Source organism: Sceloporus undulatus, chromosome 3, assembly GCF_019175285.1.
Source record: "Sceloporus undulatus isolate JIND9_A2432 ecotype Alabama chromosome 3, SceUnd_v1.1, whole genome shotgun sequence".
In the NCBI taxonomy this organism is placed as follows: domain Eukaryota; kingdom Metazoa; phylum Chordata; class Lepidosauria; order Squamata; family Phrynosomatidae; genus Sceloporus; species Sceloporus undulatus.
The window spans coordinates 230611279-230635307 of NC_056524.1; the positions used below are offsets into that span (position 1 = coordinate 230611279).

The 24029-nt window shown below is 39.0% G+C and overlaps 1 protein-coding gene across 5 annotated transcripts in view; it reads right to left on the reverse strand.

Annotated features, from left to right (window-relative positions):
- Positions 1-24029, reverse strand: part of EPHA4 (EPH receptor A4) — a 217328-nt gene that overhangs the window by 186968 nt on the left and 6331 nt on the right. For all 5 annotated transcript variants that reach the window (XR_006102924.1, XR_006102926.1, XR_006102925.1 and 2 more), the window contains exon 3: positions 19387-20050. Coding sequence is in view for 2 of the 5 variants with exons in the window: in XM_042458022.1 (XP_042313956.1) it covers positions 19387-20050 (664 nt within the window). In the remaining 3 variants the exon portion in view is untranslated. The remainder of the gene's footprint in view (positions 1-19386; positions 20051-24029) is intronic.

Below are 24029 nucleotides of genomic sequence, written 5' to 3' on the forward strand. Positions count from 1 at the left end.
CACTAGTCAAAGAGCACAGCCAGGATCTTTGTCTTTTTGAGGACACTCTCATGCCCATAATTTGTAAGGGACTAAAGCCTTGCTTGAAAAAGAATGACACAGTGATACCTCCATGCTTGGCTCACCTAAGGGGCACCGTAAGTGAGAAACCACTTGAAGGCACAAAACAACAACAAATAGTGGAAACAAAGGAAGCAGAGCCCCTATAAATTTTGTGAAATTTTCACTATGATTGTAATAATTGAAAACACTGAAATTTGCACAAATTATATTAAGAAATATCCATCCAGAAGCAGCCAACTTAAACTGTAAATGGTATAACATGGGAAAAAAAAACTACACCATGTTTCAGACAGATTTTTTTATCTCAGGCCTGTTACAGACAGCCAAAATAAAGCTGCTTCGAGTCACAGTGGAGGTATGGTGTTTCAATGATGCATGCGTCCAAAGAGTCCAGAAGTCGCACCAAACCCACGCTCCAGCCCTAAGGACTGGAGTGCAGCTTTGGTGTGGCTTCTGGATTCTTAGGACGCATGCATCATTCAAACACCATACCTCCACTGTGACTCGAAGCAGCTTTATTTTGGCTGTCTGTAACAGGCCTCAGATTGTCATCAACTCAACTGTCACTCCCATTACATCTCCTATTCCCCTGCCTACCTGAGGAGTGCCACTCTTATGCAGTTTGGGAGACAAATATCTAACAGAACACCTGCCACCATTTCAGCCTACCTAGAGATTAGGATCATTTGCTTGACACTCAGCTTCCAGTTCCCCCACTGTCAGCAACCAAGGAGATAGCTTTTGCCACCATGGAACAAAGCCCAGGTTCCTCAGCAGATCAAATTTGTCTGCTTATTTATTTATTTATTTATTTATTATACCAAGATTGAGTTTCTCCCAAGATGGAGTTATTCTGGAATCTGACATGAAAAATCTCACAAACATTTGTCTTCATTCTTTGCTGTACAAATAAAATCATAATAAATAATAGCAACATTTAACGACACCTTAAATTTTCTGCTTGAAGTAGCCACCCAATCAATAGGACAGAACTATCAACTTAAAGATATTTGTCTGGTGGCTATCCTACTAGTTTTTAAGATATCAGCTTCTCCCCACTCTGCAAAATAAAAAAAAATGCTCCCATATATTCTACATATTTCAAATGTTTAAAGCTGACATTTCTTCTTATGTTATTCATATAATTTTAATTGTATTATGTAGCCTAATCTACTGTAAACACCAGTAAATTCTGCTATGACATGATAACTGGATTGCTAAAAATAAAGTCCATGTCATAGTAATTAGTGCTGCAAAAGAAACAGGACATATGGTGGGGGGGGGGGGGCTAGGTGCCTCTCTAAAAAAAAATTGAGAAACTTTTAGAAAAATTTTGAGGAAAAAAGCTATGGTGCCCCAACAAACTACTATTCCCAAAATTCCAGAGCATGGAGCCACAGGACTTAAAAACACTGTCAAAATGTATTATTTCTACAGTGTGGATCCAAGCAATGAGAGTAGAATAGAAAGAGAGGGAACAAAGAAGCAACAAGCATTTGCCAGGCTCAAGAAACTTCTGAAAGGTCTGGCTTTGGTTGCTGCAGCTTTCAGAGCTCTTCTTTCTTGGAACTGAACAACTAAAGCCCCATTCCCACTTACAAATAAATTGATGTGCGATCTGAATCGATGGGTCAATTAGACAGTGGAACATGGTTCCCACTACATTTGCCCCAATTGCATTTTCTCCCACTACATTTGCCCCGAACACATTTTTCCCTCTAAAATAATCCACTTGCGCTTCCCATTCATGAATGAATCGATTCAAAATCATTTGGTTTCAGCCAGCCAAAGGGGAAATTTAAATCAGTTCCGATCTACATGTGTTTCTCACTTGCGCAGATTCGATTTATCAAAAAAAGAAGTGGAAAAAATCAGCATCAAAAAGACATGCCCCCCCCCCCTTGGAATCACTTCACAATTCAGATTAAGTGGGAACCAGGGTCGTTTGAACCGGTTCAAACCGATTTACACTCCGATTTAAAAAAACAGTGGGAATGAGGCCCAAGATGAAGAGAGACAGGCCAGCTGAGATGTAGAGAGGACCAAATGAGCCCCCACCTCCCTGCCACAGCACCTCTCTGAATGCTTGAATTCAGTGGCATCACAAAGGGAATGTGGTGGATACAGTCTGCAACAGATGACACCCCTGAGTAGGATTTCACCATGACTCATCTCCCAGCAAAACTCCTGCATCCAGGCAGGGAAGAAAGAGCCACCCACAGTGGTGGGTGCAAGTTTTTGTGCTGCTATGGTTATCTGCCCCTCAGTGTGGAGGCTGCCAGTGGGAACTGCTACACTCTCAGTGGGCCAGCTATAGTCAAGTTGTGTGGTGGTGGCACCTGCAGCTACCTCTCCCCACCTACCTGCCCTCCAGCCAGCAGTCTTGCTATTGTCTGGCAGGGCAGGATGTGTGATGCCTTCCTGGTGCCTATGGCAGGGGCAATCAGCTCCAGCCATGCTGTGCCCCCTCCCTCACTGGCCATGAGGCCACTCAGCTGTACACCAGCCTCCCTCCTTGTCAGCACTCAAGAAGTGCATCTGCTGCTGTTTTTCTCCAGCCTGCACCCTATTCAGGCAGTGGCATCACTGGGGGGGAGGGGTGTCAGTGGTGTACCAGGTAACACTCCAGAGGGGGTGTCATTCATGGGGTTATACAGTAGTGGATGGGCAGTTACTGCCTTTCAGAACCTGTGGGCCATGGCTATAATCATTAGGACTCAGAAGGCTTGGGGGGGGGGCTACAGAGAGGACCAAATGAGCCCCCACCTCCCTGCCGCAGTGCCATTCCATGTGCCATAAAATGAGCAAGGTGGGGGGACTGCCCTTTTGGTCCCACCCCCAGAAGCCCTACCTCCCTGCACTGGGTGGCACCCTGGGTGGGGACACCATTGCTTGAGATGGGAATTGCATTAGAGTCGATTAAAAGTTTGTGTTCCATGGTATTGCTAATTCACATCACAAAAACACATGTTATAGCAGAACTTGCTGTACTCTGAAATCACTGAAATCATTATTATACTTTGAAATCATTATTTTCCATGAAGCGTAGTATATAAGTTTCTTTCAGAACATATGAGAGAGTAAAAACCTCTGCTTGGAAGTTTAGAAATCCAATGGCAACACTTCTATTAAAATGTCCACAAATTGCTATGATTCATGGGCAACTTGGTATACAGACTCTGAAGGTCCAGCGAGGTATCAGCACGACACCTGAAAAATGAAACAGGTCAAGAGCAGCTTTTCCCAATCTGATAGCCTTTGTATGTGTAATCTACAACTCCCATGGTCTCCGAGTAGCTTCTTACTCAAGTCCCATGCAATGAAATTTTGTTCAGGAGTGAACTGTGGATTCAGCTGTGATCCACAGACTAGGGACTGCTCTTCCTAAATCTAGGTTACGTATGTCAAAACAGCTGAATTAATACATCCAGTCAAAACTGAGAAACAAAAAGTCCATGAATATTGCCATTATTTCCATCCTTGCACAGCACTTCCACCTAAGAATGACGACGGTTTCTACTTTTTCTTCTTCTAGCACTTAAGAGTTTTGAAATATTTCTTTCATGTCCTGCATATGATCCCATATATTAGAGTCAGCTAGACATACCTTTACTTCCACAAAATTCCACTTAATAGCAGCACTGCCAGAAATAAGACAACCAGGAATATATTTCCAAGGAAAACATTTCCAGTTATAACATCAGGTAAAGTGCATCCAGATACAATCATCCGTCAAAATAATTTCCTAATTAAAACACCAGCAGAGTTGGGGGAAAAGGTCTCTGCCAGCTGGGGAATATAAATCCCAATTTATCCTCAAGGCATCTTTGCAAACACTCCCTAATTCTTAAAACACTTCTGTGAGGTTAATGTCAGCCATGCCTGACAGATGGGAATGTAAAAGCAGAAAGTTTAAGTGTACTGCCTACAGTCAAACAGTCAAGGTCAGAACTCTTAAAAGCTCTAGGTAGATCAAACCTCTCTCTGTCATTCAGTGGCATAATTTTGTGCCATATTAATTACAGAGACTGAAGGACATTAAGTATACAACCATAAATTGTATGGATGAAAATAGGTCAGTATAAGTCTTTTGAGAATCACTCAGCTTTTCTTAGAGACATGCACTAAACCAGATAGAGCAAGAGACATATTTACCCCATTTATGCTATGTTAAGTGAATCCAAGAAAGCATAAACACACTCATGGATGCACTAACATGGTATAGTAGGTGTAAAAATGTCACTTGACCTAGCTAGTCTTTTTGAAATCCAGCCAATTCAACAGGATCTAGGACATTTGGCTGCAGTTAGTCATTCTTTGTTATTAATCTCTTTGTGACAGAGCAACACATTATTTAAAATAATTAGCAAACTCCTGCTGTTCTTGACTAAGACAAGCCTGTTTCTAACAGTTCACGGAATGGCTGTTAATTTATCTATTAAGTGCAGTCTCCAAGCATTTTTTTTATTAAAAAAACACAATGGGGGTGTATTTACTTGCCTACTGGATAAGCTTAAAGAAATCTTCTACACATTCATGCTAAGTGATACAAAATTGAGTACTCCAACATCTAAGGATGAGTTCAGTCAACTTCTGCCCTTGTATTGATCTCCTATTTCTCTCTACACTTACCTTCTAATCCTTTCCATAATTACATGAACTGACTATGCTTCCCCAAGCTGTCAATTCTCCTTGAATCCATTTTCAAATGACTGTACTTCAGTCTGGGAAGTGGATCAAGTTGCCCTACATCCCTGACACCCATATTACACTCAAAACTGACTGCTCAGATTGATAGTCTCAGTGCTACTCATAATTCTCTTGTCTTGAAGAGTTGGAAAGTGGGACTTGCAAAGGGGAAAAAAGTATTGACCCATCTCTTTTAATATGCTAATTTGCCTTATGGTCAATCACTGACAGGTCGGGGTACTTTGAAAGAAATTGTTTGCCAAGTACAAATGTTTTTTTCTTCTTTTTTCCAGCTACAGAAAACTCCCCAAACAGAAAAAACTAACTATACTACAAATACAATCAAATTCATAGATGTACACACTGATGCTGAATTTCCAGGATCTTGCTGAGGCCTTTCCATTTGGACTGTCGTTCAGCAGTCAAGTTTAAGCAGACACAGAATTGTTGCAATTTTAATTTCTATCTAAGATATATTTTAATTGGGTTTCTCCCCTCTCCTTAAATTACTATCATTTCTCCTACCATTGGGGGCAGGGCGGGGGTGGGGGCAGGGGGTCAATGGAAAAAGAGGGGGGGGGGAACAACCAAACATTTCTAAGACTTTGTAGCCTGATATGCAAAGCTAGATAATTAGAGGTTATTTAAAAATGTGTAAAATACTCTTTGGGTACCTTAAAGACTATCATTTTTTTAATTTGGCAAAAGCTTTTGTGGGCTGAAGCCTGCTTCATCAGATGAACTAACATGATTCTTTGTAAGTTTTTTTTGTTGCAACAGACTTGCACAGCTAACCTCCTTGTTGTTTTTAAATATAGTTATTCCTAGCAAAAATCTGCAAAAATGGCCTTTATAATCACAAGCACACAATCATCTTGTTCCTTATTTTGAAACCAATAAGAATTGTTTCCCTTTTTTTCAAAAACAGGGGGTTAAAAGACCTCCAGGAATTTTAACCCTTGGAAAGTTTCACTAATTATATTTTTCCACCAGACACCTGTTCTTATTGGTATAACAATGAAAGTAGGTGTAATTAAAACAGCTGTAATTCATTACTAGCCTCACTGCCAACAAATACTACCATCCTTCTCAAAAGTCTTGATAGTGAGCATAGAAAACCAATTGTTCAAGTCACTCAAATGCTGGTGAGAACATAAAGCATACACTAAACAAAACCCTACACCCAACAACATTATTGTGTGACAACCCCATAATTAAAATATCTGGAAAAAAGCTGCGTCCTTTTCTCATGCCTTTGTTACCAGTGTGAGCTGCCCTTGAGTTGCGGGTGAATACAATGGACGTAATGGAGACAAAGACAAGATTTAATTAACTGTCTTGGGAAGTATTTATGAAGGAAAAACCCACTAAGTTGACAAGAGAGAGAAAATAACTGAAAATCATAATTGCTTTGCACTTGTTTGTTCAAATTGTTTGTGGAATAGTTCTCAGAAATGACACATTCAGAGAGAAGTTGAGACCTAGACTGCAGCTCCTCCGCCACATTTAAGCAAAAGTGGAGCCCAAACTTTTAATCCAGATCTCCATTCATCTAAAATAAATCCTGGCTTCTTCAAACACATCCCTTATTCCTGTGGCTTAGAGGAATGCATCAAAGGGGAAATGGAGCTGCTTTCAAAGCCATATAATTCAGAAGAAAAGAACAATCAAGTAGGAAAATGATAATCTTAAAGTAAGCACATCTTTCCCTAAAAGCAACTAGAGGACAAATCTCTCCAACATGCGCTGCATATTAATCAAGCACCAGTCCTGTCCATATTTACCTGCCATCAATATTGTGGGAGAAAATCAGTATTCTGTTTAACCTCTGACCCGCTGGAACTGAAGCAGACAAAGAACCAATCTGCAGCCATGGGAGAGCGTAGCCAAATGGCAAACGGCAGGGAGCCGATTGTTAAAGTGACATTTGGCTCCGGAGCAGGCAGCTTCATTGGGGCAAACTGTTATTCTCTCAAATAAGCCATGAAGAGATAACACCATAAAATATGAACAAAATGGAACTTGTTTCCTTGCCACTAAATTGTTAGCTTTATGGGACTTCATGCTGAACAGTATAAAAAAAAAATCCAATTTGCTTTGAAGCGCATTAGTCTGTCTAACATCCTAATTATTGTTTACATTGCCATTTGACTTCTATTAAGAATTGAATAATTACCTAGCACTTCATAGTTTAAAAATACAAGCAAACAGGATTATCAAGATAATTAAGACACTGCATCGCAGCTCTATATTAATGCTGTGTAAAGTATTGCCATGCCAATAAGAGAAGTTAGCATTATCAACGGACATTTGAAAAGATACCTTAAGAACTGTGCTGCTGCAAAAGGATTGATTTTGATGATCCAGGCTTTGTTAGCAGTTTAAACAGTGATCATAAATCTGGATCTAATCCTGAATGCAGGAATGCATCACTATGTCCATTCTCCCCAAACCTCTTTGATCCAGCCCAGATCTTCTTGCTCACTTTTATATTAATAATTCATTCTTTTCACAGGAAAACTGCCTTGCAATATGAACACCCATTTAGAAATGGAAATTCAACTATATAAATGAGCAACTGAGGCCAACATTATGTGCCACTTGGTAGCCTCAGTCTATATCCTCATATCCAAGTCAAAAGCTGTACTACAACTGCTGGCATTAAATAAACTACCCCAAAAAACCTTCCTTGCCTTTCTTGAACAATAACATGCACTCCAATGGAAGCATTAAAAATGCCCATCTGAGAAAGTTGATGAAAGAATTCAATAGGCTGCAATCCTACATCAACTTACCTGGAAATAAGACCCGCTTAGCTGACAGTAGTTGGTAGTTTCTATGTGTGAGTTTTGGTGAAGCCACTCTAGACTTCATCTAAGTTTTATTCTAAATTTGATCCTGCTCTTCCAAAGCAAGATCAACACTTTGGCAAGACTAAAACCTGGAACAAGATTACAATCCCACTGAAATGGAAGCCACCCACACCACTGGAATTTATTCTTGAAATGACATGAATAAGATTGTGTTGGCAATGTTGAAAAAGTTTTATTAGTTTTATACAGCTCGAAAAGCTGACAAAAATCAGTGTAGGTTAAGATTTCATATTTTTGCTCTATTACCTTCTGATCTACTTACTATTGCATTAATATGATGGAGAAAGGTACACCACTTAAATTTCTGATATATAGCTATGAAATGTCACCCCCAAACTCCCATGTGACTACATTACACTTAGAACTGAATGACATATTTTTGCCCCTTTCATAGAGAAAGTGGGAATGTGGAAGGTCTATTCATTACATTGAAAGGAATATGCTGGAAAGGAGGATAAATCCCATCCCCTATCCCACTTTGTACTGGAATCAGACTAGGGGCGGGGGGTTAAGAAAACTAGGAAGACAGAAAAGTAAATTGGATTTCCTTTCCCTTCCTTTTGTGTGAACTTATTCCCTGCCTCATATATGAAAATGGCAAAAATGTTGAGCATGTAGTCATGTTAAACATGATGTCCATGTTTAAATATTTGAAAGGGTGTCATATTAAAGAAGGAACAAGTTTATTTTCTGCTGCTTCAAAAACTAGGTCACAGAGCAATGAACTGAAATTTACAGAAAAAGCAGTTCCACCTAAACATTAGGAAGAACTTCCTGAGAGTAAGAGCTGCTCAGCAATGGAACACGCTGCCTTAGAGAGTGGTGCCACCTCCCTTTTTGGAGGTTTTTAAACAAAGAATAGATGGCCATCTGCCAGGAGTGCTTTGAGTATATGTTCAGGCATAGCAGAGGATTGGACTGGATAGCCCTACAGATTCTGCAATTCTGTGTGTCCAATTTGGACAGAGAGAGATGACTGGATGTCAAGCAGTCACTTTAGTCTCTGAAGTTACTTCATGCATTATGGTTCTTGCTACCGATATAAATGGTAGTGTTGAAGAAATAGAGGCATGGCCACAGGTCATGTCTTCTTCCACCCCTTACACTATAGTGTAAAATGATTAGCAGGCTAGCAGGCTTTTAGCAACTGATTAGCTCTTGTGGAGTAGATTTTTAATGAATGGTTGCTCAATTTTCTTTACCTTTATATTGATTTAATTTTAGTTTCATTTTAATATTATAAAGTGACTATTTTGCTTTGATAATTTTGTGGTTTTGTTCTTGGTTGTTGACTTGTACCCCACCTTTTTCCTAACATGGCCCAAACTGATTTGCAGCACAGAACCAGCTAAAAAGCAATAGCTATAATAAAACTGTACTACTAAAAATATCTCTAATTTAATAATAACTTTAAAGCCTTTAAAACATAAAAATGAGCATAAATTTACAGCAGCCCTCTTGCGACAATCAGCTAATCACGAAAATTCTCTTGATTTATATACATTTTTAATAGTCTTCTTCTGATGTGGGAGAGTATTCCACAATCTGGGAGCAGCCACCAAAAAGGCTGCATGTGGGCCCTTGGTATCTGCTGGGGTTTGGTTCCAGGACACCCCATAGATATGAAAATCTCTTGATCCTCAAGTACAATAGTGTAGTAATACAGTGTTCCTTATAAAAATGGCAAAATCAATATTTGCTTTATTTTTCTAGAATATTTTCAAGCCCTGGATGATTAAATCTGTGGATGCAGATTCCATGGATACAGTGGGCTGTCTGTGGTGATTTGCATTTTTAAGATAATCTTTTCATAATGCATCTCAAATCCCAGTTTGGGGAGAAAGGGAAGACAGAAATTAAAAAAAAATCCATCATCATCATCATCATCATCATCATCATCATCATCATCATCATCTGTTTTCCTTGGAAGTATGCAATCATCTTTTATTCCCTATTTATTTCTGTTATTCCTGACTAATGCATCTCCAGTGTATTTATATAGAGCCCTCCAGTCACGTGTAGAAGATACCCCCAAATGGCTACCAAACTTACTTTAGAAGCCTCCCTGGATGCCACAGAATGCACTGCTCTAAAATGAAAGGGTGCATAAAACCACATTTTGCATGTTAGTCTCTCATAAACCCAGTGATAAAATCAGATTCCACTGAGATCACTGAACCCAGTGGCTATTTTCCACACCACCTGTAAGACCCTGAGCATCTGTGGGGTTGTTTCTATGCTGAACCTAATTGCCATTAACTGGGAGTGGCAGTTACTGCAGTGAGCCCAGTGGAATGCTCTGGCCTAAAACAAAAAAATTCTCAGGCTGGGAAACAGGTGAGGGATATAGTGTGCCAGGCAGGAGCATCAGGTTCTGGATAAATGATAACACTAAGGTTATAGCATATTAGGATGAATCACAGACTTCCATAACAGGTTTGAGGCTTTGGGATCAGGCAGGAAGTGTCTATCTGAACTAGAGGCAAGAATCATCAAAACACATTCAGATGTGGAGAGGAAAGAAAGAGTTCCCCTCCCACACTTGTTTACGATCTCCACTCTGCACTAGAACATGATTATTAATCCACAATTATTTACAGAACACATTATACTTTTGTATGGCCCTTGATATAATATAAAGAAGATAAATGCATGCCTAGAGGAGTTTACAGTCAAAGTCAGCTCTAACATTAGCCAGGCAGGCAGCAGATGCTCAGGGGCAGAGGAAATACTGGAGGAAAGAACTGTAAAAGTGCTACGCCACCTGTCTTGCACCTTCTAATCTAGCCTGTTTCCCTCAGGTCCAGTGGAAAACATTGTCCCATCCCCACTGTTGAAATAATTTTCAGCTTCCTGTCTGGTCAGCATCAGTAAATGGAATGGGAGGGGACCATCTTCTCATTTGCTTCAGATACAAATTGCCTTGGGTTATTCCTGCTTATAGTTTCAAATTATCAAGGAAGGCCAAAGGTGGAGGAGAAGACTATGGAAGCCTGAGTAAACAGGGAAAGGTATGGCTTCAGTGTAATTATAAAGCACGTGATTCATGAACCAGTACAACAGAAAATTAACATCTCTATCCATGCTCAGGTAAGCTCTGGTGTTTGGTGTGTGAATTGGGGCAAGCCAGTTTTTGTTCTTCCTGTCATCTGTTATTGCTGATGCTGTTGTGTGCCTTTAACTCATTTTCAACTTATGGAGAACCTATCATGGGGTTTTCTTGGCAATATCTGTTCAGAGGGAATTTGTCTTTGTCTTCATCAGAGCCTGAAAAAATGTGATTTGCCCAAGATTGCCTAGTGGGTTCCCATGGTCAAGTGGGGATTTGAACCCTGGCCTCCAGAGTCATATTCTATCACTCAAACCGCTACACCATATTGATTCTCAGTCATCTATATGGTATAAATAAAGTTAGATTTCTGTCTTTGTACATTTCTTACTTCATAACATGAGAACAAAGGGAACGATTGCCATCCAAACTGGAAAGCATGTTTGAGATGGTCTGAATTAAAGAAGAAGGAGGAGCAGCAGCAGCAGCTATGAGGCATATATGAAATTGACTTTGGTGGGGCCTAGCTGGGGGAACCTCAGTTATGTTTTCCTTGGATTTTCAATGAATTTGGAAGGCACGTTTGGAATGATTTGTCTTAAATACAGGCAAATAGTGCATACAAAATTTACTTGTGGAGCCTAATGTGCACCCTAACTCTATCTATGTCTACAGGACAATGTGAGAAATCATGTGAAAGATTTTGATGAGTTTCTGAAATTATCTTTTTGTAAACTTAACTATCTGAGTAAAATCTAATACTCTGTCAGTCTGGACAGATTTTGAGGGGACTTTGGGTTACTCTAATGTAACACACAGGCTACATGTCATACACAAAATTCAACTTACAGAATTGTTTCTTTGATTCATATAAAACAGTAGATTTGGTGGCCGATTAGGAGAAGCCAGATCTCTCAAGGACAACTGAGACTAATGTACACTACAAGGAACATTTGTGCACTGAAAGATAATCATACACCACAGTGGTCCAAACCACTAACAGTGGTTAAGGATTATGCAGAGCAATACTGTATTACGAGATGGTGCAACTAGTAATAAATATTTGACACACTCCTTAGCTGTTTTACACCTTTTTGCATGTCTGAATTGATTGGTTAAATATATAGGATAGTTTTTAAAAGTCAGTCATTTTAGGGGGGTGGGGGGATGATATTTTGTCCAGCCAGAAAGTTCCCTTTACAGAAGCATGGGCCCTCAACCAGGGATCTAACTGGTAATACTTGCAAGGACTTATAATAAGTCTGTATGAATAAGGCTCTTACTTTGCAACTGCTGTTTCTTACTCACAGAATTTTACAAAGTATCCATAAAACAGTCACTTCCACTTCTCTCATTTTTTAAAAAAAGGAAAAAAGTGTTGGGGTTGCTGCACAATGTCTTCTAAGCAGTGCTCCTAACTGCCCTCCACCTAGAACCCCCACAGTAACACAGTAACACTCCAGGCTCAGAACATTTTCTCTTGATTTATTTCTTTCCTTTAGGTTTCTTTTCTTTTAAATTTTATTTTCAAATTGTATTTTGCATTTCCGGGTCAGGATCGGGGGAACTTTAAATACTGATATATAGATAGATAGATAGATATATAGATATATATATGAATGTAATGAAATAAAGAATGAATTTCCTAATGTGTGTTCATGACCTCACTGGGATAGCTAAAAAGGCCTTTTGGGGGAAAGGGAGATTAAGGTTTCACGCAAGTGACTGTCATGTGTCCATTTTTCTCAGGAGACAATGACTTCTCCTGAGAGGCTCAGCCAAAAACACAGGCCAAAGAAGAGATGCCTCTTGGTATTATTTAATCCTAATAGCCTTTCCAATTATACTTGGAAGCAAAGGGTCTCACTTCCTCCAATGCTGCTCAGGAATCTGCACGTTTCTTTGTTGTTTTAAATCTCTGCTTAATTATGCCACACGGCCTGACACTCTGCAGTTTACTGCTCTGTGAAATTAACTTTGAGTTAAACGCTAATTGCACATCAAAAAGCTTTGTGTGCATATTCACAGGGGGCAAAAAAATCTGCCCTTTACTGTTCGTTAGGGAAAACAGATCTAGTATGGAATTAGGTCCCAATTTCAGACTGTTGATTTATAACACACAAAATGAAAACAGTACATATCCTTTGGGGGGGGGTTGGAGGGGAAGAATGAAAGACAGACATGCTGCATACGTGCTGCCTTGTGTTTACATTTAATCAATAAACCTTTCAGCCAATCTGTCCCAAGCAAATCCTGGATCCTGTAATAAAATGTAGTTGGATATTACTGCAGGCAACAGATCTTCAGTGGCAGTAAAAAATCTTAACCTGTCAAAGGGTTGTTCACTTATTTTACAACAGATAAAGAGCTCTCATCTCTTTTTGGAGATGTTTCACATGTTTTGGTAAAGTAATTTCATTTAATTTGATCATATATATACATATATACACCATTACCAACATCACTGGGTACTCTATAATTTCAGCTCCCTATGCATCCTGCTTGATTTATGGCTGCTAATCCCATTTGATTTATGCCTGCTCAATAAAAACAACAGAATAGAAACTCCTCTTTTGGAAGATACACTGCTAAACAACATGATGTTAATTTGTGATGAGAAATCAAGGTGTTCCTGCTGTGGCATTTACCTAAGTTGAATTGCAGCCAGTGTGACTTTTATTTACATGACTTTGAGACTTTGAGACTTTTCACACACAAAGTCAAGATGTGAAGGTTTTTACCTGACTGCTATGTACTGACAGGCTGTGCTTTCCCCATAAGTAAAGAAATCCCAAGCCACACTCCTGTGGAGGAAGGACTGGACAACAAAGAGAAATACTGTTCAAATATCACACTTCCCTATCTCTGAAACAAAGACTTTAAGTCAAAATGGAATTGATTTGCATGAAATCCAAGACTGAGATCTACATAATAAATAGATGAAGCTTCTCCTCAGGACTTCCAAAGGAAGCGCTTATCTCCTTTGTCAAAGTGGGAAATGGGGGGGACTACTTTGCATGAGGATGTATACAAAATATGCAAATGAAGAATCTGCTGCATGCAAAATGGCAAAATGGCCAGACAGCTGACAATCCTCCATTCACAGGGGAAATTTCTTCAGCCTCCGGTGGGAGCAAATGGGAACGAAACCAACATGTTTGCTTCCCAGGGAGAGTGAAGCAGATCCTGCATATTCATAAAGTGACCATTTAGTCATGGAAGTGTTAATTATTTCCAGCTCATGAAACTATGTGACCTCACCTGCTCCCACAAACAATATCAAAAGAAGGAAGCCTAATCAGATGAATTTAGAGTAGATTTTGATCTCAAAAGTTGAAAATCGAGCAAGGGAGGGATGAGAAAAAGAGAGATTCAAAAGATGTAATGGATGAAATCTTCTTTTATCATCTGTCTTTCCAGCTACAATAAAGATCTAAGATCAGTGGACCATACTATTAGACACAGATAAATAACTTAGGAAAAGCCAGGCTGTGTTTCTATAACCGATCCTACAAGTCAGAATGTTTGTTTTTGATTTTGTACACTAAATGGGAACGTCCAATATATTCTGATAAGGTCAACCAAGAGTTTGCTATAGGTCACATAGTAAAGAAAGCGGGGTACACAATGCAATATATTTTAGTGGCAAATCCCCCAGCTGTACTGGGGGAAAGGGTGTCCAATAAGAAATCTCTATCAACACATACCTCAGTTTAGCTCTACATAATTTTATTTTCTAAAGGTTTTTTTTTTAAAAAAACCTCAAAATTTAATATATACACATGTTGCAATTCTATCTTGACTATTCAAATGTAACCCCTATTGATTTTAATGAGACAACCTCAGTGGGGCTCACTTTTTAGTAAAAGGAACAGGACAGTGTCATAAAACAATGCTTTGTTATAGCACACACAGGGAGAGAAACCACAAGAAACAAACACCTGGTTTACGAATCAAATTGTACTGATCGGACTTTTCTGGATCTATCTAAAGGTTCATCTGCACAGTTACCTAGCACCGGATTATCTGAGAGACCTCCTACAGAGCAAACTGAGCCTTAAGGTCATCTCATGAAACCCTCTTGGTAGTGCAACAGACACAAAAGGTCCATTCTATCATAATTCAGACCTGGATATTTAGGGTGGTGGTACCTACCATGCACAATTTCCCATCTGGTATTAAACATGCACTGGCAATCGTTATTTCTAGGTGCACATTGAGCACAAGCCCTCCTATGTAGTTTAGCCTATTATGCATTTTATTCATATACCATTCATCCAGTAAATACTGAATATTGATTTCATGTATTGGTTTTATGTTATGTTTTATGATTTGTGTAGACTGTTTTGAAATTGGTAGCTGTAAGTGGTTAATAAATGCTTGTACATAATAAATAAATATAATACTCATGGCCAGTATTCATTGATTTGAAAAAAATCTACGGCTGTAAAATTATGGAATTGCCATCATGCATACTGAATAGGCATCCATATTTTTAAAGACTGTATTTAGTAGGAGAAAGGATTGTCCTCTGTAAGAACAATAAGCAACCCATTTTCTCCTGGTGCAAAAAATAAAAATAAAAAAATAACTGAAACTCGAAAAAATTTGAATGTTTGTATGACATACATTACTGAAGCTTAAAAATCCAAAGACCGAAGGAAAATACCAAAACTGGCAACAAGAAGCTGTTTTCAAAGCCATATTAAACTTGGTGGTTTTTCTGCTGAATAGCCTGAACCAAATTCATATAATCTAAAAAATGGGTCCAGTTGTGAAATTCTGGGATTGTTATGTAAACTGTAACCAAAAAAATCTAACTCTATAATGCACTAACACTAAACAGTGTACATAAAATGTAACTTTCCAGTTTCACAGATAGCATCACAGCAGTTATAGAAGGCTAAAATTCTATTACTTGCTTGATTTACAATTTACTTTGCTTTTTTTGTGTACTATAATCTTCTTAGCTTGATAAGGATATTAAATAACAAAAATCAAAAACACATTGTATTCATGTGTAACAAAACAATTTCAATCACAAGGATACATTTTAGCAAAAGAGTATCCACATTTTAGGTAATTACCTTAGACATGAGATATGTTTAAAAGATAAGGTAATTTCATGTTTCATTAATAATATTTTCCAATTTTTTTTCTTTTCAGAATACAAAGCTATTGGCAAATGGCTTTGAAAACCAAGTGTGAATCCCTTTATACAACTTCCAACCAACAGAAGGAAAGATCTCAAAACATTTACCTCTTATTTTATACCCGTAAGCATCGAAAAGGATATATATTGCAAAGTTACTCAGGTTTGGGAATCCCTTTTTGTATACTCTAGGTTTTTTAAATAAATAAATAAATAAATACTGCGGCTTTCTGCTTCCCTAGTCTTTTGTGACTACTGCAAAGTCTCAAGGGAATTATTTTCCTTCAGTCCAACCACTCAGCAGGTTCAAGTTTCTGTTAACCCCAATCACACATTCCTCTTACTTAACACTCATTTTTTTCACCAAAGAGGCAAAAGAGGAAAATGGGGAAAACACTTGGAAAAAAACCCTTGAGTTCCAGAAAATGTTATTCAAGATCAAGAAACTGAATGAACTGGCAGCTGCTCTGGGGACAAGCCAGACATCACCTGGCAGACTCAGTATATCTTTAAAAAAAAACAATCAGCATACGCCACAGGAGGACAGCAAACCAAGAGGAAATGTCATTCCACCCCCCCCCCCCCAGGTTCTAAAGACTCCAGCAGATGAGCAGTGTTAGATCTCAGAACAACAGGGACACTCTCTGCCCCATCATCCGCCCTGCCCATTTTTACCAACAAACCTTGTCGAGCTTTTAAGATCTTAATCAATCTTAACTCTGACCTCGGGATCACAAGAGGAAGATGGATGAGGAAGCAAATGATCTTTGACCCCTTCTTGCATTTGTCCTGCCACAGCCAGCATGCCAAAAAACAATTGGGGTGGACCCTGTTCACAAACCTCTAAGTCTCAGGTCAGTGGTGTCCTTTTCTAAACCTTTGTGTACTAGAGATGGCTTTCTTCTCTTATGGCAGCTTTCCGGGTCCATGACAACAGTTTCTCCCCAACTCTGCCCAGTAAACCTTGACATAAAATTATTTTTAAAGAAAAAATAAACTTTAAAGACATGTTGAATAATTGACCAGAGGGAGGAGGATGTTCTTGGATTCAGAGACAACAGAAGTGTTCTGCATTTTTTTTTACAAAAGTTATAAGCAGCCGGTTTCATTGGCTTTACATAGTGATGTTCAGATACTAAGCTATGCCTCTGAAAGAGTGTCTGGATTCCAGGTCATTCACTTCACCAGCACACTAACAAAATACATAGTTTGGATTCAGAACAAACAAAAGCAAAGCCTAGATACAGGGAACAGTGTGGGTGCACACATGCTTGTGGTTCCATTATGGGGTTGGAAGGAAGATACTATATTCTATAACGAGACCAGAAGCAAAATTGATGAAAGGACTAAAAATTATTTCCACTGGGGTACTCATGTTAGTATCATGCTGCAAAACTAGCAAATAGTCTCTGGCATTTTAAAGATAAACAAATTTTAACTGGCATAAGCTTTTGCTGCATTTCATGAACTGCACTGCAATCCACAAAAGTTTATGGGGTGGGGTGAGGTTGTGTTAGCCTTTAAGGTGCCTCAAAAATAGTTATTTTAATTGGTTTTTTTGTTCTGCAGCTGAAGAGTGCTTACTGCCTCAGGAACTTTTTAATGGGATGATTTAATATGATAGACACAAAAGACAAAAGGGTTCTTTCTTCCTTTATATATGATCTCATCAGGATTTGTCATTAACCTGAGTTGTGTATAATCAAGTTTCTTAAGTCCAGTAAAGCATGAGAGAGTTTCCAGGTACTTTCTCTAAAGATATTGATTTCAACAACCTGCTGCTTTTCCCCCTTTTTCACAGCCCACACGGTGTGTCCTTCTCCCAAAACATCATGTTGTGACTTCTGTACAATGCTCTACTTGTCATTTGATTTGAGTAGATAATGTGTGGGTCATTGACTTAAGGAGTGTTTTAATTCTGCATCAATCAGGGTTAGCCAATACTGCCTTAACACCCCCTTTGGTAGAATGCAAAGTAATCTCTGAGCAAAAGGGAACATTCCACTTCTCACTGCCCCCCATAGTCTGAGCCACATATTTTTTTTTAAAAAAAAGATCTCTTTCTAGAATTGTTCCTTTCCAAACCAGGAAAAAAACAGTAAAATCTAAAAAATTATCCTAGACACTGATGGTCTCCTGAAAATATCCATTCAGCCTGCCATCTGTCTGTTGGAAACAATTTATTTGTCCTTGACATGCAAAGATTTCTTGCTCTTGCCCACTCTGCGACAGAATAATTTACTCTAGACATGGTGCTCTGTCATTAAGCTATTCATTTGTCAATTCTCACTCCAACCCATCATAATTGTGTTGCCAATAAGATATGCTCAGTCGTTCTTCCCTCACTGGCACACTGATGAAAATGTGATCACCAAGGAAGAACTGCCTTCCTGCCAGTGCATAACACTGAACTTCCCATTGCCCATAAATGATCATATAAAGCAATTCTAGTAGACTGTTCCTTTGGTGTCATTCTATACCTGTTTTTTGTAGGGTGGAGGATGGAGAACCAGACTGATGTTTCTTTCTGTCCATTATCTCTCTCATCAGCTTGTCTCTATCATTTTAAAGTGATTAAATAACTGGCCAAAGGAAAGTGCAATTAAGGTGACTCAGACCATGCATTGCTGGGCCCAATTCAGTCTTGCTTTTTAGCAATATATACAAGGTCACTCATTTTGATCTTGATCAGATTGATCTTGAGCATGTGCCTAAAAGTGTCACCAAGTCCATAATCAGTAGTAGACTACTTATAAAATCATGATAATGTAGAACTAAAAATCATAGGGGCTCACAAGGGAGAGTTAAATCTCTCCCTCTTTTTTCTTTCAGATAAGCTGCCTTTTATACCAACCTTAATCCCTAATTCTGCAGAGGATAGGGAACGGAGGGGGCATACAGATGACTTCTTGCATTTCTTAGAGTCTCCTAGCCTGCTTCTTTGTAATGGAAACAATAGAGACTTTATGAGAAATAAAAATATTTCACAAAAGCAGACATGTCATGTATTTATGGATTATTTAGTTCCAAAATTCTCAAATGAGATGCTAAAGAGTTAGTACTTAAGGGCCTAATAGAACCACAAAAAGAAGTGTGAATAAGAAGAGAACTGATGCATTTTATTCCAGATAAATTTCCTCATGCTGATGCATTTTATTCCAGATAAATTTCCCTTGCCGTTACACACAAACACCCATGTGCATGTGTGAAATAATTTTGCTATCATTATTAAGAGGGAGAAAAGTCCTGCCACTTTAAACAATGATGGCTCTGATACATGACTGACACAGACATTTAAATATGGCATAAGCTAGCTCTGATCTACACTTGGATGGCAAATGTGTTCTCCCTTCTGCTGGTGATGGCAGTGCCATTTGTTCTGACAGTATTACACACTCTTTAGCCCTGCCACCTGGAACTGGGGACTTCCTCATTAGACCCCTTCATCCTGCTGCATCCTACAGGGACTGTTAATTACTGGCTTTCTTCCATTTACTCTCATCTCTGATTCAATTATATACACCAACCTCTAATGAACTGTACAATGCAGAGGGGCTTACCTTGGCATTCTCCATTACGCTCTTCATACCCAGCATTGCATAGGCAGTTCCCAATGGGAACTAGCCATTCACCATCTGCCCCACAGTACATTTTTGGCACATCCTTCTCTTCAGAATTGTTGACACATGAACCACGAACTTCCACCAGAGAAGAGGTATCAGCCCCAGTGATAGTGTCTGGAAACTGAGCCAAGTTGCGGACTGTCAATGGACACTTTTTGTAGAAAACACGGACAGACACCAAGGCAATGCATGCCCCAACATCCTGGAAAGCCAGGTAAAATCCCTTCTTGCTCAGTGGTCCCACATCACGTATCTCTGTATTGAGTTTCATGATCCGGTCACCAATGTCCACCTGCGTGAAGCTTTCATCAGCAGCAATAGTGTCAATCTTTGCAAACTGGCTTTCCCGAATAAAGCGTTCCTTGTCATTGCTTGACTCATAGTAATAGAGATTAAAAGTCTCTTTGCAAGTTCCCATGACACCTGGCAGGCTGTTGCAGTCTCTTAGTGTGAACTTGATTTCAATATAAACCCTCTGAGCCCCTTCTCGTGGAATCCAATCAGTTCGTAACCAATTGTTCTGACTTGGCTCCATCACATTGCAGACTTGATACGTGCGGATGGGAGTATTTTTCTCATCCATAATGCTCACTTCCTCCCACTGGAAAGAATCAAAAGAATAAACATGAAATAATATCATATGAAAAGTAGAAACAAATGAGAAAACTTCATGTATGCTTCCCTTCAGTCATAAACAGAATGAACATATTAATTCAAGGCACATAGGAAGCTTAGAATACCTGAACTAAATAAATCTGCATACTAAGAGCAAATGCATGTTTTAAAACCAGTCTACTTCAAGATCTCAGGGAAATGAGATGTTTCAAATTAGCAGAAGAAATGGCAGATCTGCTAACAACCTCCCCCCCCCCCTTTTTTTTCTTTTCCTATATGTCCTAAACAGACTGGACTCTACTAGTAGTTTTGTAAAACTAAAAAGGAACCAGAACAGGTATGCAGCCTGAATATGCATTCTCTTCTGTATCAGGGATGTAGCTGGGGGGAGGGGAGGTTCCTAGGGTCCGGACCCCCCCCCCCTTCCATTAGAAAAATGAATGGTGTGTGCTGCTGTGCCGCCACACCCAAGCCCCATTATAATGGTGGCACTTAGTCTGGACCCCCCCTTCCCAAAATCCCTGTCTGTATCCAGACATTTGAGCAAAATGAAAAGATATAAGGCTAACTAGGAATAAATCTCATTGGGTTCAATGAGACTTAATCACACGTGACTGTATAGGATTGGTAGTCCAAGAAACTTGTCCAGAATCCTGAATATCATCAGTGAAAAAACATAAAGAACAAAATCATGTTTTCACATTAAGATTTTGATACATGACAGTACATCAGGTTACCATCTGTTTGTTCAAAGCAGTTTGCATACATTATCTGTGGCCATAAAGAGTCATACCTCTGTGATAGAACACCCCTTGGAAAAGTTGCCCTTTTGGACTACCAAAATCCCCCAGCCATCAAGGTCATCTCCAAAATTATTTTCCCCCAGCACCATTGTAAGCATATGCTTTTCTTGCAACATATCTTAGATTTGATTTCCATCATCTTCAGGTAGATTTTCTCTTGTCTAAACCATAAGACAGCTGCTGCCAGTCCATGTGGAGAACAATGAATTCATTGGGCCAGTTATGTGATTAATACAGAATTATTTCTGCTGTTTTTCCTATTTCAATTTCCCCCACAATTGTCTTTAAATACCGAATAAAGCATTCCTTGCCAGTATTATGCCTATAATAATGGGGATGGTTAAGAGGAAGGGAGAAGATTAGAAGATTTATATTTATTTTATTTTGTTTATAATCCACTTTTTCTCCAATGTTAGGACGCAAGGTGGCTAACAGGATATTTAAAACAATACAGATAAAACAAATACAAATACATTTCAAAAGTATAAATATAACTTTGAAAAAACAATCAAGGAATTTATAAAGTTAAAACATATTAAACATTTAAATAGTAAGCTGCATTAAAAAAAGATATATTAATAAATAAAAAAACTATATACAAACATTAAAATCAGAATCACACAGCATTTAAAAGCCCAACCCTTGTCAATCTGGAAAAAAAAAACCCTGATGGCACAAAAATGTCTTATCTGCCACCAAAAGGAGAGGAGGGATGGGACCATCCTGTCCTCTCTAGGGAGGGAGTGTCAAAGTGGGAGCAAGCACCGAGAAGGCCATCTTCTTTGTTCTCACCAAACAAGACTGAAAGAGTAGAGGGATAAAGAGAAGGGCCTCTCCAGTTGATCTTAGAGTTCTAATGGGCTCATAAAGAGAGACTCATTTCTTCAGATAACCTGGACCCAAGCTATATAGGGCTTAATAGGATGACACCTTGCCACTGAAGGCTTTTTTTTTTAGCAGAAGTGAACCATGATATTCTAAGATCACAATTTTAGAACATGGGAAAGTCACCTTTTTTCTCTCTCTCCCCTTTTCAACCAGTAATGCTTCTGGCTGAAAGACTTCTGAAAACTGTCATTTAAAAAATAACGTTTCTAGGCTATGGGACAATTCCCATTCCTGCCAACAGAGCCTTTATATTCCATAAAACACCCAAAGGACCTGGTTATGCTTAGCTATTACATTGCACCAATTTACTGTCCTTCTGTAGTTTCCAGAGCTGCTCTTCATGCCCAGCCCATGCCATTTCCACCTGTTTAATCATATTCGGCTTGGACAGACTATAGAGCGAATGGCTGCCCGTCTATGAATATTTAATAAGTGCATGACCTCAGCAGAGGGTTAGCTCCACCTATGAAAGCATATGAAGAGTGACACAGGATAACAATGACAATTTTTAATCCATAACGATGTGTAAGGCTTTGGTCTTCACTGCAAGATATAGAAACCCTCCTTGAACAATCTCAGTGGAACTAGTATGTCCCAATACTTCTATTTGCACCCAGTGTTCTTGTTCTAAGCCATTCTATTCCAACTTAAGATGCCTCAGGACAAAACATTCTATATTCTCAAAGAACTGTAATGAAGGAACAGCCCATGCCTCACAAATCCATTCCACATAACTGACACACACCAAGGGTGGGCGGGTGGTTGTCTTCACTCAGCTGAGTCCAACACTGATGCCTCGATTAAGAATGAATTTGATTCTATATTACTCTGCACTGTTGCGGCAGGAGTGTGATGAACATATCATAAAAGAAACGAACAGTGGAAGTGGCCCCTAAGAGCTCAAGGGGAGGGAGTTAAATGAGATTATGCTAATCACATGATACAGGAGAGAAAGCAACTGCTGTGCCTTTTTCTGTCTCTCCATTTTGAAAAAGAAGCACGTTCTGCTAAATTAAGGTTCAAAGACTGGGGGTGGTGGGTTGACTTTTTCCCTTTTATGCACAGACTCTGGAGATTTCAGGCTTGACAACAAAGAACATGGGGCAAAAACTGGAATAAGGTTATCATGTAACTTTCAGGGATTTCTTAACAATGAGCTGTTAAGCCTACAATCCTGCAAGCACCTTACTGGAAGTAAGCGCCACTGAACTCAATTGGACTTCCTTCTGAGGAGGCATGAGAATGGCCTTAAATGTGCATATGAAAATGGACGTTAGACTCCTCAGCTTGCTCTTTAATAAATTATGTCATAAATGTAAAAGATTGTACATGAAAGTGCACTTTAGCTTAAAAAGAGCATCGAGGATAGCTGGATCCACTTATAGATCTGTAGCAGTTAACACCAAGAATCTCCAGAGCTGAGAAGATAATACTAGAGTTATTGCCAAGAGATACTTGTAAATTCAAAAGAGGAGGGAGGGAGGGAATAAATCAATACTCATTGTGTCAAACTGTGTCATCGATAGCCGGGAAAACTGGAAAGCCATCTATCAATGTAAAATGCTACGATGACATGAACAACAGAGTTCTCTAATTTACAGCTGCTACGAAATAGGTATTATGTTACAGTGCTTTGCCCTTTATAATCTATTGCTTTCCACTATATCATCCTATGGGGGCAGGGAGGGCAAAGGGAAGAGGAGAGGGAAATAAGAACCATCAATGGGATTTCCTTTTGCATGTTTACACAAAAGACAACTCAAGTTATAGAGTTGGTCTAAAGGCTATTGAAGTCTGTTGAAAGAACACAGCTACATTCAGTGTCTTCGCTACAAAATTCCTTTCCCCCCCCCACCTTTTTTCCCCCTGGCAGAGAGATTCTTTGCATTTTTAATTTGGTATTCACCTCAGCATTAGACCTAAACAGCTAAACAGAATAGAAGTTGCACATTTTCAACAAATATAAAACAGTATCATTATTATCATTACCATCACCAGCATCTACCAGAATACCAAATGTGTGGTCACAGACAAAGCATTTGTGTGTGTGCAGTTATTTGCAATGAAAGGGGGGGGGGGAGAGACTTTTCAGCTTTCTAAAACAACTCTTCTCGTGGTTTAATAATCCACAGTAAAGCATTCCAAACCTAGCATTTTCTTTCAACTGTGAATTTTAAAAGGTAAATCATTAATTAAATTTATAATGTAACACATTCATTCCTCTCGGGCTTCTATAGATTTAGTAATAGCTCTATTCACTCCTAAAGTGGCCTA